Source organism: Ixodes scapularis, unplaced genomic scaffold, assembly GCF_016920785.2.
Source record: "Ixodes scapularis isolate PalLabHiFi unplaced genomic scaffold, ASM1692078v2 PGA_scaffold1__304_contigs__length_218370807, whole genome shotgun sequence".
In the NCBI taxonomy this organism is placed as follows: domain Eukaryota; kingdom Metazoa; phylum Arthropoda; class Arachnida; order Ixodida; family Ixodidae; genus Ixodes; species Ixodes scapularis.
Window position 1 is genome coordinate 81,721,078 of NW_024609846.1, and position 19,250 is coordinate 81,740,327.

The 19,250-nt window shown below is 47.5% G+C and overlaps 1 protein-coding gene across 1 annotated transcript; it reads left to right on the forward strand.

Moving 5' to 3' along the window:
* Positions 1 to 1,680: 1,680 nt before the first annotated feature.
* Positions 1,681 to 18,816, forward strand: LOC121046379 (testis-specific serine/threonine-protein kinase 6-like). The gene is made up of 5 exons (XM_040500547.1): positions 1,681 to 1,687; positions 1,776 to 2,024; positions 2,505 to 2,691; positions 18,359 to 18,685; positions 18,813 to 18,816. The coding sequence occupies exons 1-5, from the start codon at positions 1,681 to 1,683 to the stop codon at positions 18,814 to 18,816; spliced, it is 774 nt and encodes a 257-aa protein (XP_040356481.1).
* Positions 18,817 to 19,250: the final 434 nt, after the last annotated feature.

A 19,250-nucleotide genomic window follows, 5' to 3' on the forward strand; every position in this document is an offset into this window, starting at 1 on the left:
GACGAACTTGCGCCCAAAACAAAATAGGGAAAGGCTAGCGTCGCAGGCGTCGATGTCGGCGAGAGAGCAGGACCAAGCGCTGGGACGAAACTAACTCCAAAACAAAACTTAAAAAAAAAAAAAAAATGGCTTGCTTTTGTATGTTTTTACAGCCTTGATGGTAGTACGCCTTAACACGTGACCGGTAGCTTAGCTGAAGATGAGAAATTTAGCCAGTGCAGTACAACCGCTAACCTGGGGTTTTTAACGTAAATCACGCAGTAGTAATTAAACGAACGCCTGCCGGTACGAAACTCACCTAGATCGAAACGGGCGAAAGCGGTGGTGATCGATCGAACCAAGGAGGTTCCCAGCGCAATCTTTCGCTACCGCCACGCAGAGCACCTTTTGCACCCGCGTGGGTTTCTGGATCATTTGGGGTAAAAAATTCCGCGCGTAGAACATTCGTAACTCGATCAGACGACAAGGTTCTTGAATTTACGAGAATGTCAAGTTGAAAGAATGAATTAAAGAGGAGTCCGCTCCCTGGAATCGAACCCGGAGGCTCCGCGCGAGAGCTAAGCGCGGTAACCATTCGGCCTCGCGCTTGCTCGGCAAAGCGCGTGGCAATATTACGGATACATCTTAGAAAACATTTCTGGGACAGAAATAAAGAGGTCGCTTTAGCTAAAGTGACATCGCTGAATATCACGTCCTGCGGCGCACCTTATAGATGCATCGTTTACCTACAATCCACGTTCACTATAAACGAACTTGGGGTACGGAGGTGAGTGAACGGATAACGAAGAGAACCGACATAATAGCCATGGCAGTGGTCGTACCTTCTTCAAGTAGGTTGCGTTCAGAAAGGCACTCAGCGTTGGATGGCGCTTTGTTGGGAATTTGAGAGGTCATCCAGCTTTTAGTTCGTTTCCTGTCCTGTTCTCTGCTTATCAATGTTCGCTTACAGACAGTGTTCGCGAGAGCAATAAGTGACGGACTGAAGACAAAAAAAAAATAAACAAAAGAAAGCCTAGACATTTTGCTTTAGAAAAATCAAATATGCAAGCAAAACAAAAAAAAAATGTTGTTTTCTCTCTTCATGACAACCATGCAAGTCTGCATTGTTTTCGTAGGTCGTTTCTCGGTCTGCGCTGCGCCTTATTGTGGCAATCCCAACTTCCCTAAAACCAGCCTTTTTGTTTGAGGATTTTTCGGAGTAAACTCTAGGAAACAAAAGGCGCCTTTGGGAACGCAAAGGAAAAACCTTCATTGGACGAAGTTTTGGCTGAAATAGGAGTCACAATTGGCAAAAAAAAAAGCGATGTTTTTTCCCCGAGCTCAACCAAAGTCACGGTAGCTAATCGGATCTAGCAACGGGATTTGGTTGCTCGAAAGAATGTTCACGTTTGCTCGTGCTAAGCCCACGCCACTTCACACCGAAAAACTCGCAAAATGGCGGAATGTCAAAAATGTATTTGAGATAATGAGTACAAGATACTCAGAAGTGTAATTAAGATAGAGCATTAAATACTCTCGATCAAAAGTATTTGCAAGATACCAAGATACTTCAAAAAGTATTTAAAATACAATACCTTGAGTAGAGAATTTGAGATAGGCACAAGTCTGTTTCGAATGCACGTTGAACCGGGAGCCAACCGAAAAAAAAAAATGCAAAGCTAGCAAACCCGAACAGAAATAATGACCGGTTCGTCACCCCGCAATATATACCACCTATAACGCTGGATGCGAAGGTTTCAGGGCTTAGGCCAGTGCATCGCCTTTACCAAGAGTAGCAAATTCTCTGGTGCGCGCGTGCAGCGTGGTGACGAGGGACGGGCTGGCGTACGCCTGCAAGGTGGTGTACACCCGGCGGACGTCTCGCAACTTCCGCGTCAAGTTCCTCCCCCGCCAGCTGGGCATCCTGAGCCGCCTCCGGCACTCGCACATCGTCCGTGTCCTGGAGATCCTGCACCGACCAAGCCGGGTCTTCATCGTGATGGAGCTGGTCCTCGGCGGGAACCTGTTCACCCTCGTCTCGGTGAGTCCGTCTTCCGGTCTTTTTCTTTTTTAAATGCAAGAGCATTCCTTTCTTCTTTTAGCAACCGCCCCCCTCTCCCGAACGAACACACACACGCACACAACCACACGCACACGCACACACACACACAAATAATCGTTATCTGTTGCGCAAAACACAGGTGGATGCACGGGAAAGGCAAGTCTGAGTGTATAGTAAGTTGCCAAGAAAGAACACAGCTCTCAGTGGCTACAATCCCTGACAGAGTGAGAACGGCACGGCGGGTCTATTGAACGCCCGGCCTTCAGCATGCGTTCCATGCCCTTCACCGTGCTATGGCTGCACGTGCGCGCGCGTGCTCGAGGTCCAGGCAACGCAGAAGCGTCGTCGAAGCTCCTACCTGCCGTTCTCGCTCTGTCATAGGCTAGAGTGTCCCGAAGGCATCTTAGAAAAGTATACGTAGGATCTTCCTCGAGTGCATGCGGTGCATCCTTGCAGGCCGAAGGTCGGCTTCCCGAAAGCCGCGCCCACGAGCTGTTCGTGCAACTGGCCTGCGCCGTGGCCTACCTGCACCGGCACGAGATCGCCCACCGAGACATCAAGTGCGAGAACGTGCTCCTCTCGCGCGACGGCATCGTCAAGCTGGCGGACTTCGGCTTCAGCCGCTACTGCGGTGAGCCCCGGGAAGCGGCGCGGAGTCTGCACGTTGGCAGTGGGCGAATCAAGGCGATGGAGCTAAGCGCACCAAGACTGCACACGTGCATACCTTGATCCGACACTCTGTTTGGCTGGTCAGTGCCGTAGCTTTTGCCGTTTGCGAACTTGTCCACGGCACCTTTCTCCCATTCGCTGCTCCGACGTACGTCACGCTGCTGAGATGGCATAGCGGTAGGAATCGAGCGCATATGCTATAGAGGTCGGGCATCCGAAAGGGACGTCGTGCCGTTTTCATTCTATCATTGACTACTGACGAAACCTCGCGTCCGCGTCGCCACGCGCGCATTCTTGAAGCGTTGGCAGAGGCTCGGAACGAGCGCACAATCCGCAAGCGCGGCAATACCAAGATGGCGTACGCTCAACTTGTCTTATGTAAGTGGACGAAGATCAACTTCAGGACCGTCGTCGGAAGAATCACGGAACGAGAGGTGCTTCTTGGTGAATGGAGTCACGGAGAGCTTGACAAACACAGGCCGTGGTCAGTTTCAATCACGCTGTTACCGCTCCACAGCCAATCAGATCGCGGCATTAGTCGACAAGAACGCAAAAAAAAAAAACAAAAAAAAAAACAATAACGAAGCCAAAAAAAAAAAAAAAAACGAAGCAAAAACAAAGGTCCGAATGTTCTACGCGTCGAATATTCTACGCCGATTATTCCAGGAGCTCACGCAGGTACATAAGGGGCTCCGCGTGGCAAGCCGGAGTCAGTTTCGCCCCAGCGTTCGACTCTGCTGTCACGCCGACTTCGACGCCCGCGACGCTCTGCTTTCTTCTGTTCCCTTTTTATTTTTGGGCACAAGTTCGCCCCATTAAACGTTTTGTTTCTTCAGTTATTATCGCCTCACCAATAGTCATTCGTGACAATATATATATATATATATATATATATCGAGAGAGAGAGAGAGAGAGAGAGAGCACATGGATCAAACCGAAATTAATGCGCCAACGCGGATTCACTAACGACATCAGGGCGGCTCGTGCAATCCTTCGATTGCTCGTCATCGGCAGGCAACAGACTATACCCGTTTTCACCTCAAGAACCGTAGTAAAAAAAGTCCCGCTCCTCGCGGAGCATTACTAATTTTTTATTTTATGGGGAGAATTAATACATATGCAGGTGCATTTTAGATTAGATATGTGCTATCTAATCAAGACGTATACGTTTCAAACGCCAAAAGCATCGCTTCTTCCTCCGACAACCAAATCTTGTAAGAACTACTTCGCCAGGCGTATGAACATTGCGCAAAACGTCCTTTTTTCTTGAGGTGAAAATGAGTATAGTGACAACAAAGCAGTGGTCCAAATGTTGTCATTGAATACCCTTCTTAAATACAATTGCTTCGACATTTTTTTTTTTGCTCGCGTTTTATATATTATTACACGACCCTAACGTCACGCCTATAGCAAACAGCTGCACCTTGTCGCTGCCAAGTCTGTGTAGGTGTGAGCAAGCACGTGCAATTTCATAGCATGCTAAGTAGGTTTACCTTCTTCGCGCGCGCGCTGCAAGCCTGCTTGCGAGCGTGAAATTCTAGAAAAAAGGGTATCTATAGTCCTCGTTAAAGGGAGGATCGGTCTTGTAACCTATGCTCTTCCATAAAGGGAGAAACTTTCGTCCCTAAAGCAGGAGAGCAAAGTTTCTCTGTCGCCTGCATCTCATCATGGCGGACCCGAATCGAGCAAATCGAGCTCAATAAGGCTTAACGAGGACGCTACGTCTTTTGTACGGGACGAGAGGAGCAGCAAATGAAAGTGTAACACGAGCGTTCCACGAATAGCTTTCCACGAGCTTTCCACGAGCTTTCCCCGCAGGTACAGAAACTTGCGTTTCGAAAGCAGTTACTCAGTCTTCTCGTCGTCGGCACTGCGCTGTTGAACGGAGGCAACTGATACCCAGCTACTCCGCGCACTTCACGTCTTACCTTTGCTATTCCTCGAGTCACAATTCCTTCATCAGCCGCACATCACGGAGGAATGGAAAACCAATCCGCGAAACTAAAAGCCGCTCTCAAAAGAAGAAACTCGAAGCCGCTGTTGCACGGTAACCAGAAATTATCGCGTAGCGAGAAAAAAGGTTAAATCGCTTCGATTTTATTAAGCATTTTTCCTTAATGCTAAAATTCCAAACGGTAAATATATGTAGTTTACGTCATATTTTCGTACTGTTCAGTCATTTCCCCAGAGCGCAATCGCTCTCGGGGAGGAGACAACCGACAATCACATTGGCGAGTGTGCGATAGGAGCTACGGTTCGGACTAGTGTTCCAATATGACTCAATTACTCAATTTCAAAGTGAGAGTTAAAAATAAAGGAAATAAACTGTTTCTCTCGACCTGCACCACCTGACGATATAACAGGTCTAATCCAGCTTAAAATTTAAAAAAAAATGAGGGCCGTAATTGGGCAAAAGTTACTTTAGTTCTTAAAGCCAATGAAAAAGAGAAACAGGGAGGCAGCTCAACCTTGGCATTGGAACGAACTTGGAAAAACTATGCGGACATTTATAATTGTTCGTGTTTCTTTTTTTTTTTCCTTTTGGTATTAAGTTAATAATTGTTGTTCCGCTTGGTCTTGCCTTTTCTCTTTGATGTTCTTGACGACGAGGAAGTTGTTCTTGTTTAGATTTTTTGTTCCAGAATATATAAGAAAATTAATTGGAAACAATTTAAAAACCTTATGCTCTTTTAATTATTTATTTAATTTATTATGCATATTTGTGTTTCTTTGTATTCTCATGTATGTTTTCATGTCATTTATTATTTGCCTTTCTTCTTATTTTTATGCTTGCTTCTTTCCTTTTTTTTTGGTGGGGGGGGGGGGGGGGGGGGCAGAGATCATTTTATTCCTTCGTTGTTTATAATTTTTTCATTGATTATTAGTATTATTATTCTTTTTTACAACAAGAGATTATACTTTTATAGCTATAAATATCCTGGTATTTACATATTTACACTCTCCCCTGAAGGAGAGGGATCACACTTATAAAGCTTCCTGTTTTCGTCCTATATTTGTATCATAAGTTTCTATAATTTTTTTTTTTTTTGAGATGGGAAGGTATGAAATTGACATTAAATACTTAGTCGTTTTAATCAACATTACTTTTCTTTCCGTACATTTTTCGTTGTTGGTGATTTGTCTTGAGGTGCTGTAAAAAGAGTTCAACCTCTTTCTTTTTATTTCACTGTCTGGTCTTTGTTGTTCATTCCTGAACACTGTTGATGTGAGAGTACATGACTTTTCGCTCCCGTTTTGTTGTTGATACTCTCATTATTTTTGGTGAGTAGCCCAGAACCTGGAACTGGTCTTAGGTTCGCCTAACCTGTTGTTTGGGGTCTTCTCTATTGGCGGCCGTTTGCCGTGGGTGACTATCCGCGCGTCGATCGATTGCACCTAATCCCTCAAGTGGTCTTGAACTTTTTAATGTAAAGCGGAAGACAACCTGCGACACCCCGCCCCCTCCGATCACGGCCCGACCAGCGCCATCAATACCCAACAGCTCATCTTGTTGTTGCACCACTGATATGCGAACACAGGGTCACATCGGTGATAATTCCAATTTTCCGTTCACAATGCACAACATTGCCGTCGAAATGTTGCTGCTATGTTGCTGACACGCAGAAATACAGAACCACGTTGACTGCCGGCTGGCACCCGGCATCGGAATACAGAACCGAACTCAGCACGAAAGGCACCCAGGCACCCGGCAGCAAAACCTGCCTGTCTTGGACTGAAATGAGTGATAGGGCGCAGGCGAGCTGGTTTACGTTCATGATTTAAGAACACCCTCTTGTTTCTCCAGTCTCTGTCTTTAGCGCAGTTTCCGTGATTTCCATAACGTCGTCAACGTCGACACATCCACTGTGGACACATCGTTCCGCGAGGCCCGCATGGTTCCGCGTGGGTTCCGCAATACGGAGATGGGGGCGTATTTTCGGCACCGATTTGAAGTTCAGGGGGCGCGGCCACTGACGTTACGGACTTCCAGATTCTATTCGGTGTTTTTTTATGCAAACACGTTTTATTTTGGATGCCGCCGACTGCATTTTGAAACGTCGGTCGGTCGGCGAGTGTGTGCGCGTGGTCGGGTGCTCGGCGGCTCGGCGGTGTACTCGCTGGTGTGTGTCGACGTGCCGCCTGTGCTCGTCGCGTATCCAGAAACAGTGTTTTCCAATTTCGTTCACCCGGTGCCGTCGGTCACTCCTGTTGCAAAGAAAGATTCGTAGTGACTACAGTACCGTCCGAAGGCACTTTTGCAGAGCGTTCAAGTGCCGTCCGACGGTACTCCACCGTCGGTATACTCCGCGCTAGGTGCCGTCCGAAAGTCTCGTATAAAACGGATTGTCAAAACTTGATTTCCGAAACTTTTTGACAGCACGTTTTTCTTTGAATTACCCTTTTTAATGTCATAAAAAAGCGCTCTATCGCGATTTAGTTGTGAGTGTTTTCCCATGCCCTCGTATCGAGGTGTGTCCCAACGTGGCCACGATGCGCTTAGACGTGTAAAAAGGATGTGTGTTCCCGCGGCTGTTAAGGGGGATTCAACCGCTATTTATTTGTACGCTTTTCCTCATAGATGGCGCAGAAATTTTCCGGAACAAACGAGTTGCATGTTCGCAGATGCGCATGCAGGTCGGGCGCTCGAGGTGGGCTCGAGACACGGACATGTTCGCCGCCGATCTCGAGCTAGATCTTCTTCGCCCTGCTACACTGTAGCCCTGCGTCCGCCGTTGCCGGAAGCGGCCAACGGGCGGCGCGAGATACGAGCCAGCATAGACGTAGATTATAGTGGCTTACATAATGCAAAATAAGCTCTGATTTCCGACTGGATTCGAAGTTCCGACCACGTTTCAAATTATCGAAAGTACAGGGTGCGGCGGTGCGGCCTTTTGAACCAGCACATTTAACACCATAGGCAATTTGCAAAAAAAAAAAAAAAAAATATTTCGGAGCTTAATTTAAAGCTAGAAAAAAAAGAAAGAAATAAAGTGACAGTTTTGCACTTCCTATGTCCTACATCGGCCTGCTCATCGTCTGAATACTGGTTTGCAAATCCGCTCCCAGGTTGTGTGGAGCAAAGCCCATCTATCCTGGGAAAAGTGGCGCCAATCATTTTTGTGTAAATGCTCGAGACACGTGCCGCGCGCCATTTCTGGGAAGAGCTAGAGCCACTAAATGAGCTGCGCTTAAGAGTATCGGCACTCTGTTCTTCAACATTGTTGTAAGCGCCGACATTTTGATGCGTGTGCAGCGCAGCGGCAACTGCCGATCGTCATGATTCAAAAGTGCGACTTCCTCAGCATTAGATTCGGTGTCAGGAAGCTCGTATAATATTGGTTTGCTCTGTCGCGAACTGTTCAAACATTTATGGAGGACGGAAAAGCGTTTCCTGGGATTTCAGATGAATCTTCAGATAACTATCAACCATGATTTTAACCCACAATATAAAGAAGTGTCGTTACTCTGAAGCGTAGCTTATTTAGTGGCACTATATATAGAAGAACATGGAGTCTGAAATCTAGCTCAGTGCTGCGCTGTTCCGCCATGATCTTCCCTAATGCCACTAAATAAGCTACGCTTCAGGGTAACGACACTTGTCCATATTGTGGCTGAAAATCATGGCTGCCAGTTATCTAAAAATTTATCTGAAATCACAGGAAACGCTTTTACGTCCTCCAGAAATGTTTGAATGCTTCGCGACAGAGCAAAGCAATATTACACGAGACTCCTAACATCAAATCAAATGCCGAGGAAGTCACACTTTTGAATCTTGACGATTGACAGTTGCGTCTGCTCTGTACAAGCACCAAGATGGCGGCGCCCGCAGCAATATTGGGGAACAGAGTGCCGACCCTGAGCATATAGTTCATTTAGTGGCGAGGTCCACACTTTTGTGCGGCGAGGTCCACACGTCTGCATGTCCAGAGGTGTGGAGTTCGTCGAAGAGGTCCACTTCTGCGCGTCGAGTCCAAAGCAACAAGAAGCAACCGTTTCCCATCCGTGAACTGTACCAAGGAGTTCTCTGTCCAAGCAAGTGGCGCGGAACTATAGACTACTCGTCCACAATCGCGCGCCAAGTGCACATCAGCTGACAACATTGGCAACGGGTATAGCAAGAGAGGACACTTTCCGTCTGTCTGCCGGTCAGCGAAAAAGAACCACTCAAATGCACAAAACCATCTTGCACTCGAGTTATCTTCGTAAATTCCATAAGTTGAAGGCGCTGCCGGCAAGTGCAGACTAAATTCATTTGATAAAATTCACGCTTACAAGGACCGCCAACCATTGTTGTGGAAACGCGCAAGACACGTGCGAGGAGCGAGTGCTCCGCTGCCATTCGCTTCCAAGGGCCGCTCAAAAAAAAATAAAAAATTGGGTTGTGTTGATGTTTATACAGCCTAGAACTTAGTCTGCCTCAACGGGCGACCAGTCTCCCAGCTGTATACGAGCAATTTAGCCAGTGCAGTACAACCGCTAGCCTGGGGTCTTTAACGTGCACCACGCAGTAGTGATACACGACCGCACGCCGGAACGATGCTCACCCAAATCGAAACGGGCAGGGGTGGGGATTGAGCCCAGGATCCCTGGGTTCTGCAGCGCGAGCTTTCGCTCCACGTGCTTCGAGCTGGTGTGCGCTATACTTCGTTTCAGCTTCGGTCCAGACGCAGCCGGTGCTACAAGCGCGAGCATGTGACCCAGAACAGTGCTTGCACTGCACGAGCGCGCGTGCTTGGCAGGGATGCCGAAAGCCCGGAGCTCGCGCTTGTAGCTTTGGCTGCGTCTGGACCGAAGCTGAAACTAATGGTGAATTCCACTCGTAGATCTGGAGCGCTTTCCAAAATCCGCGAGGGAGGCAAAATTCCGCTCCGTGGGACCCGCTCCGTATCGACGAGGGGAAGATAAACTTGCATTTTTGGAGCGACCTCCCCCACACCCCTCCCACCCCTTCTCCTTCCGCCGTTCAAAATGGCCGCTGCTCGAACTTGACCAACCCACCAACGCCTCAGCCGGCTGATCTTTCCGACGAGCAGTGACGACTGTCACTGCTTAGCTGCAGAAGTAACACGCGACACAGGCCGGGCGGAATTATACGTACCACGGCGCCCATGTCACAAATAGCGAAGACGTCCGCGTTCGGCACCGTCACATACCTCTCGGCCGCCTCGAAGCGGCGGGGCACGGACAGCGATTGCCAGCGGTAGAGTTCAGATTGCTAGTACGACTTTAATAAACACAGAGGTAGCAAACCATCACTTGCGCGGTCGTTGCCTAACTACTTCTTGCTTTATTTCACGGGAAAACGCCGATGGAATGCAGTGTAAAAGGGTAAACAATCACTGGCTGCAGAATGAATAGGCCTAACCTTGCGTCTGCCTCCGGCTTTTCTGTCGTTCTTCCTCGGTGATCACAGATGTCAGCGCTTACGATTTGCCACGCTCCACATTCCCGGCTTTTTATCCCTGATCTACGCGAGGTAGAAGCGTTCGAGCCGTCACAATCCAGAGTAAACAACCGACGCACCCGAACAGATCCAACTCCACGACCCGACCGTGCGGCGTGGCCCGACCGGCCCGCCGATCTCTCCAACCTCGCCGCGCATGCGCACCGCCGATTTAGACGGAAATCACGTGGGCCGCTCTGTCAATTTCCGAAGAGATCTGTGAAATCCCGCAGAGCAAGTTCGGCGGAGTTTGGGGCGCTCCGTGGAGCGGGCGCTGCCAGAGATCTACGAGCGGAAGATGACCAACTTGAGCCAGATCTGCGAGCGGAATATGCGCGCTCCAAATGGAGCGCTTTTGGAGCGCTCGAGATCTGCGAGCGGAATTCACCATAAGTATAGCCCACTCGGCCACCAATCCCCCCAAGGGCCGCTCATTTCAGTACTGCGCCGACAACTCCTTCCAAGGGCCGCTCGAGACACGGGCCTCGTGCACTGACGCTTTTGACGCCACTTGCAAGACAAGCGCAAACACATCGAAGACGATCGAAGGGCTTTAGTCCAGACAGATAAAGAGGGATCGGTGGCCAAGTGCAATAAAGAAAAAAAAAAGGATCGATGGCTGATACCCCTGTCAAACGGGCTAGTTTAGTGTCACTACAAGCGAGTGCACTTCAACCCGCTGAAACACACTCCAAGTGTGTTGGTGCTACACGGGAAAACTTAGTGTCACTCCAAAATGATGGCAATGGCGATGGGTAAGTAATGGGCACGCAACATATTACAGTCCATACGCATTCTTTCATAAATAATTTCGTCGTCTTATTAGAAACACGTTACCACACATTGTTGCGCTAAGTCACGAGCTTTAATCCAAATTTAAATCCAACTTGATCATTACGATCAGCCATTACAAGCCAGTGGTACACGTCCGCACGCCGGTACAATGCTCATCTATACTCTGTTTCACTTTATAATGTACCGCAGGAAAAGCTACAAGCGCGAGCTCCTTGCTCAGGGCACATCTCGGCGGCACAAGCTCTCGTGCGTTAAGAGTAGCTCCCAACGCTATGAGCTCGCGCTTCTAGCCTTGTCTGCGGTACAACATAAGGTGAAACGGAGTATAGATCGAAACGAGCAGAAGTAGGGATTGAACCCAGGATTCCAGGGTTCTGCAGCGCGAGCTTTCGCTCCGCGTGCTCCGAGCTCGTGTGCGCGAGCCCACTTGGCCACTCGCACGGTGGCCACTCGCCACAACGAAACATCATGGAGTGTGTGGAGGACGAGCTGGAGGGCGATATCCGCGATGTTGGACAGTGGAAGCGCGCGATTGGGGTACTTTTCTCCGTGAGAGCCCAACGCCATTCAGATGAGAGGCGGCTGGACCTGGATGCCGACGCACAGGCAAGAATTTCAAGTGACATCGATCAGCAGCTGCAGGCCAATGCCTCCACCATAGCCGCTCTCATGACCGATAACCTACCAGTGATCAGTCGAGAACGGTGGACTTTCCAGAGGAACGAACGGTGGTTCGAAGACACCTTGCCCCATTTGGGCTAGTTCCATTTCAAGCAAGCATTTCGCGTCTCTCCTGCCATCTTCAGATTCCTGGTGGAGTCTCGCAGGTGCCTCCTGGGGGGCTATGTTGCGCTTTTTGCACTCCCAGGAGACTAGGGAGAGGGAAGTGACGTCAACGACTCAGCAAACGCAGATTGGGTGTTGATTTCGTTTTCTTCTGTCAACATTTAATCTGCATTTGCTGTGTCGTTGACGTCACTTCCCTCTTCCAAGTCTCCTGGGAGTGCAAAAAGCGCAACATAGCACCCCTGGCCGTCGCTGGCCGTCGCGCAGGGGCCAAGGCTGGAAACTACATTAGCCGCTTGTTTTTCTACAATGTACTACTTTCCTGCCAACAGAAAACAAGTGCACATCTAAAATTACTCCTATAAAAATAATACTAATTTTACGCAGCGATAATTTCTTCTATTATTTCTACTCCTTGAACACTGCTATCGAGATTACTCACTCGGTCTACCGAAACAAGCGTAGTGTGCTCCCCGAACTCACTTCATTGGAAGTGTGTTCTTCGGACAGGGTTGGGGATTGAGCTCAGGATCACTGGGTTCTCCAGCGCGAGCTTTCTCTCGAGGTACTCCGATCTGGTGGGCGCTAGCCCACTCGGCCACCGATACCCTTTAATAAACACACGTTAAAAAAATTAGACTTTTACAATTCTCTGTAATGCCAAAGTGGAGCGCAGCTCTTGAGAGGAGGGAGGAAGTGTACGAAGTGGAGGGTATGCAGCCGCTCCCCCTCCGTACCGTCCTATCCTTTTCTCCTATTCCCATCCCACTTAGCGTAAAAAATTCGCTAAATTTCCCGCTACATTTAGCCGGAAAATTTTCCCGCTGAATTGACGTGTGACGTCACATGACACGTCATCTGAAATTTTAAATGTGACGTCAAACGGGTAAAATTTTTACTCTAAATTTAGCGGAAAAAGTTTCCGCCAAACTTAGCAAAAACTTTTACTCCAAAATTTAGCGGGAAAATTTTACCCTCGTGACGTCACACGTGACAACACACGTGACGTCACGTGTGACGTCATTTTTGGAAACAGCCCTTAATGCAACGCGTGGTTACGTCGACGCCGCTTAACTCAGAAAGGGGTGCCTAGAAGCTGTGCTCTAAAACAACGTTGCATTAATGAACGATTTTTACGCCAATTGGATGATTCTGATCGATCGTCGGAAGCCAATATAAAGACGAAGCATATCCAACTTTGGCGTTCAGCTTCGTTCCACAGAAGACTGCGGAGGAGGCCCTGACACTGCCTAATCAGATCATAATTATCGCGTTGTCTCGAATAATTACACGCTGAAACAAAAGTAGACTCTATCATTCTCTGCTAACCAAGACAGCCATAAATGACTGACTTTGTCGTCGTCTTTTATCAATTCACCGCTGCGCTAATCTTGATTCAGGTAAGCCTAAACTCCAAGTTTACCCCAGTACTTTTTTTGGAATGCCATTCTTCTACATGTCGTCTTTTTCACGAATTTCTTTTTATTTGTAAAATAATACTTACGCAACGCTTTTGATTTCTGTGTTGTTATGTTTTACTGTTGAAACACTCCTACTGGTTCCACGCGCTCGATCGAGCGAAGTGAGTTCGTCAAACTCACTCCAAGCGAAGTGCGTTCCTCAGGAAGGAGCCGTGTGGCACACTACGGAAATTACACTAAGGGCGAAGTGCACTCGCTTGTAGTGACACTAAACTAGCCCGTCTGACAGGGGTATGAGTGGGCTAGAGCACACCAGCTCGGAGCACGTGGAGCGAAAGCTCGCGCTGTATAACATGGGGATCCTGGGTTCAATCCCCACCCCTGCCCGTTTCGATCTGGATGAGCACCGTACCGGCGTGCGGTCGTGTATAACTTCTGCGTGATGCACGTTAAAGACTCCAGGGTACCGGCTGTACAGCACTGGCTAAATTGCTCACCTACAGCTGGGAGACCTGTCGCCCGTTGAGGCAACTATGTTCTAAGCTGTATTAACGTACACACACCCCAATTTGTTTCCAGACAGGTAAGGTAGCAAGCACCGCTTCATTCCACCGTCACATACTAAGATCACTGTTGAAAGAAGTGTTCATAACGGACAATAGAATAGTGAATTCCCGAGGTTATTTATGAAGACACTTAAGTTATTTAGAGGTTTATTTGATTTTGCCTAAAATTAGAAAGGTGAAAAAAAAAGAAACGTACGCCTCACCTTAGCTAGAAACGTATTTTCTACTTCTTGGTGGCCCGTTTGGTTTTCTTAGTAATCGGCCGCAAAACGAAAAGTGTTAAATTAAAAATATATATATATATATATATATATATATATATATATTTTCGGGCGCCAAACGCTAACGTCAAAATTCAATTTCCATCTCAGAGTAAGCACCTGTTTGTTGGTTCAGAAAATATATTGTAATTGTTCAAAATAATAGAAACGATGCTTCTTTTTTTTATATATATATCCACTAGCCACCAAACAAGTCCTACAGAGAATGAAAATATCTGAAATAATGTTTCATAAAATAAATGTTGTTCGGAATAAGTATTTTAGCCTTCTTTACAACTCATTCAACTATTTTTTTTTTTAAATTTCCAAATACATATTAGTAGGGTGCCTTCATGTGCTCTTTGCTTAGGGTGGAGACATATCTGGCCATTTTGTCCCAAACTTTTATTTTTCTTTTTTTGTTCAGAAGCGCGTGAAAGAGCGTGTCCCGGCACGCGTTTGTGGTGCTGACTGTGCTATGGCGACTTTTTTTTTTTCTTTTTTATTTATTTGTATTTTACCCTTGAGCCCCTGCTGTCGGCATCGGGTACTACGAAGGGTGGCATTACCCTATAAGCAGAAGGACATTGAGGCACCCTACATATTAAGATATCTCTGTTCAACCCTGCACGATGTTAGTGTGCTTACGAGCCACGCTTGTAGCATATGCAAGCGTTTGACCACGCGCGCTAACATAGGACACACAAAAAAATAGAATCTACAAAAGTATCGCCTTCAGAGCCTTATCAAGCCTTTCGCTAGGAGCCTGCTGATGGTTACACTTTTTTGCAACGTTCAAAACGTGCCGACCAACGGAGCCATAATTGTAATTCTGTTGTTTCCATGTTTATACAGCGGGAAGTTAGTCAGCTCTGAGGGCATCTGGTGTCTTCGTTGAAGATGAAAGACAGTGCAGTATACCGCTGATTGTCTGACGACTTTAACGTGCATCACGCAATAGTGATACATGACAGCACGCCGGTACGATGCTCATCCAGACTAATCCAGACTGAAACGGGCAGAGGCGGTGGATTGAATCCACGATCAGTGAGCTTTACAGCGTGAGCTTTCGCTACACGTGGTACCGATCCACGAGCAACGAGACATCGCGGTCGAATTCGAGCTCGAGAGAAAAACAACAACAGCAACAACAAGAAAATCTCCGGTTTGATGCATTTAGTACTAGTGTCGCCATCTCGTTTAACAAATTGGAAATAAAATTAACAAGGTGATTTTATTTACACAAACACGCAAATACAACAATATTTTGCTTTCTCCTCATGGTCTTAAAATTAAGATTAGAGGCGTCCCTAGTACATATACGGCCGAGCGTTTTGTCACGTTTGTCTTCTAAATAATTGTATTTTCAAAAATGCCTCCAAACGCGCTAAAAACAGTCAAAACGGTCATATTTCTGGATTTTATTAAAAATCTTCAGCGCTTTAAATGAAAAATCTAAGGACCGTACAAGCTTCATTACGTTATCATAAGTAGCCTCCAAAAGAATGAATACTATCGTGCATTCCCGAAACTTGGGTTTGTGTAGCGAAATTTGCCCATTGAGTGACGAGCGGTTGAATCCCCCTTAAGACTTTCTTTTATAAATTACATACGAGTACCTTGCCAGTTAAGGTTTGGCTTAAAGAAAGAGGGATTTATGTGCCATGGTCGGTAAATTGCCTTCTATGTAAAAAACCTGAGACTATTGAACATGTGTTTATTTTTTCTTGGGACGCGGTATTTTTCTGGGTAGTCCTCCAACGCACTTTAAAGAAAGAACTACCTGTAACCCCAACAGGGATGCGTTTTCTTAGTGTGAATAATGATATTGAAGTTCCTTATGACATGATTATGTTGTTAGCTTTGTGCAGCATTTGGAAGATCACGTATGGCTGTTCGACATGCTGACCTCGACGCAAAAGAAGTGCGGATATACTTCTTCAACCTTGTAAAACAAGTACAGACTGTGTATTTGAACTGTGAACCTGAACCGGAGTGGACTAGTATTTTCAAATCACTCCTCGAAATGAGTGATTTTTAATACGGTGCACAAAAGAGCTGTACAGCGCTGTTAGAATGACATGAATGTTGCTGTAACTACCATGCAATAAAGAAAAAAAAAACTGTAGCGTGGCTTAGCGGTTAAAATGTTTGCCTCATGCGCAAGCGGTCGTTGGTTCTATCCGCAATGGAGGCTTACTTTTCTTTTTTTCGAACATTGTTTTGTTAGGGCATTTGGCGATATTTACGACATTTCTTTTTTACGACTAACACTGAAAAAAAAAAAATGCTGTCGACGACAGTGCTAAGAGCGCGAGCTAGTTGCTTTGGATCGCGTGGCACGAGCGCTCCTCCAACGGGTGAAGTCATGCCAGTCTAGGCTACTCGCTCGCCACGTGCACGGCCTTCGCAGCTATTCTTTGCAAGGGTGATAATCCGTCGTATTGCGCCCAAGTACGGCTCCAGAAAAATGCGTACAAAATTACTGCGGCTGGGCTCTGTCGCCTCCGGTACACGTAATCCTCATTTGCAACAGGAGTGACGGACGGCACCGGGCGAAGTTTGAAAATGGAGAACGCTTGTTTTGATGTTCCTGAGAACGCGACGAGTACAGGCGGCAACGTCGACAAAACGCACCAGAGCAGACACCGCCGAGCCGCCGAGCACCCACCCACACACACGCCAAACGACCGACATTTCAAAACGCAGTCAGTGGCATCCAAAGAAAACGTTGTAAACGTCAAAATAACTAAGACGTCAAAATAAAAGCAGTTATCTTGACGTGTGTGACGTCATTCGCCACGCCCTGGATAACAAATCGGTGCCGAAAATACGCAACCGTTTCTAACGGCTTCGTTTGCTCGTTTGATAATATTAGTGGTAAAAACGTCAGTGCAACCGAAATGCTCTGCACGTTTGGACTAGAAGACGGAATTACAGGCGGCCTTTGCTGCCGCTGAAGCTCAGTCAACTGAACAGCTTTTATTAAACAGCATGTGCGACGTAAGCGCGAAAAGCGAAACCGAAAGAAGATGCCTTGAGAAGGAGAAAAACGTCTCGTTCCTCCCTTCTTCTCGTGTCCGCTTGGAGGCGCCTGAGTAGAAGGGAGGAAAATGAGCCTTTGCTACTTTTTTCTTCCATTTTTTTCCTTAGAGGGTGGGGCACCGGCATGAATCACTTCTACATCCAACTCGATGCAAAATAAATATACCTCGTGTTGAATTACCGACGCCCATGAAGCTTGTTCCGAATGAATGCTTCATGTACGCGGGTAGAAACAGAGAGGAAGAGAGGGATAGAGAGAGTGAGAGAGGAGGCGACAAGAGCGCGCGGGGAAGGCGGAATACCGAGCTCTGGTTGGAATGATTGCTGGGTAGACGGCTCTACTCTCTTTTCGAACGCGTTCGGACACCGAAAGCCGGCACCTGGTGTACGGCGTTCGCGTTCGAATAGTGAGTAGAGACAAAGGCAGCTAGCTTTTTGTCTACCCACTAAAACAGCGCGCTGCACTGCCGTAGTGCCATGCATGGAGAGCCATGCAGTGTCTGAAGATGAGTTATCAGTTCAGTGGAGCTACTTAAATGAAAAGGCTGGGATAGTGTCAGGGTCGACAGGTTTTCTTTTGGCAGGAAAGTGGCTAAGCTCTTCTGCGAGCACCCGTTCTCGGAAACAATACTGCGAAGCGGGACGCCGGGTTTCGGAGTCGTCACACTGCTGACCCGACGAATACACGGATTGTTTATTTTTGCGTAGCGTGTAAATGTTTGCAGATACTAGTGGAAATCGGGTTCATTCTAGCCCCAAATATACCCTATTGGCTAACACTGTATGATGCATTGAATGCAATACCGAAGGAGCGGTCGTTTATATTTGTTTAGAATGCAATACAATTTATTGCCTTTCGTTTTTACATTTTACAACACAGTTCCCATTTAAGCCAATAACGCTTGTGTGAGACATCAAACAGTCGTTTAGTGTGTGGGACATTAAAACAGTCATATAATGTGTGGGGCATTAAACAGTCGTTTTGCAGAGTGAAGAGCATAACATGTTTATTACTTTATCGCTAAGTTTGACGAATAAATTGATGCAAACTTTCTCCGCTAAATTTAGGGGGGAAATTGACGTTGTGGCGCCACGTGACGTTATGTTACAATGTCAGGTCGTGATGTCACGCGACACCATGGCGTCGCGTGGCGTCAATTGTTTTACTTATTTTATCGGACGGGCGGGTAAACATCTTGGATTAGGGGGTTCCCATTAAAATACTTTCCACGCTTTCAAAGACCTGTGGAGAGTCCTTTACGTCCAAACACCCGCGGAAATCGGTTGACGAGCGCAGACGATCCGGAGCACAAGGGGCGGCAGCTGATGAGCCAGACGTACTGCGGCAGCGAGGCGTACGCGGCGCCGGAGGTGCTCAAGGGAGTCCGGTACCTGCCCAAGAGCGCGGACATGTGGAGCCTTGGCGCCGTGCTCTTCGTGCTGGTTACCGGGGCCCTGCCCTTCGACGTGGAGAACCTGGCTCGGCAGGTCCGGCAGCAGATGACCCGCACCGTCCGCTTCCCGAGGCAGCTCGTGGCCACGCCGGAGCTTAGGAACGTCATCCGGACTCTGCTCGAGCCCGTGGTGCACCTTAGGGGGACCATGGGACAGCTGGTCAGGCATCGCTGGATGAGGATGTATCCGGATCCGCTCAAGAGGTGCGTAGCGAAGCGCGTAAACTAATATAAAGGAAGGTACATACCAGAGAAGCAATTGAGAGAGTGAGTCAAGAAGCCACAATCAAATAGCAAATTCAAAAGGACGGGATCGTTTTTTTCTTTAAAGGTAGAGGTTCTTCTAAGTACTTGACAACAAAATTAATATTCCGAAGTATTAAAAAGCCCGCCTATAGACGATTGCAAGCAGGGCATCTGCTTGCAATCGTCTATTGGCTAGCTTGCAATTGCCAAAGCCATTGCAAGCTTGCCAAAGCTAGTTTCAACTTTCACGTGCAGGCTGCAGATGCTCGCACGCATGGGGTACCGGTGAGGCACCATGCTTGCAGTTGACTATACGTGTCCTCTTAGCCACATTTATTTTATTTGTTGCTGCTGTTTTAATCCGATAGTATTCTTTAGCTACTTCACCCAATCTTCGCAATACGGTATCTGGCCTTGAATGCGCCGCGCATACGCAGGCGCCGAGTATATGCGGAGAGGCAGTACGCACGCCTTCACATTCGCACCCTCTTCAAATGACCTGAAGTCCTTGAAGTCCTCTTCG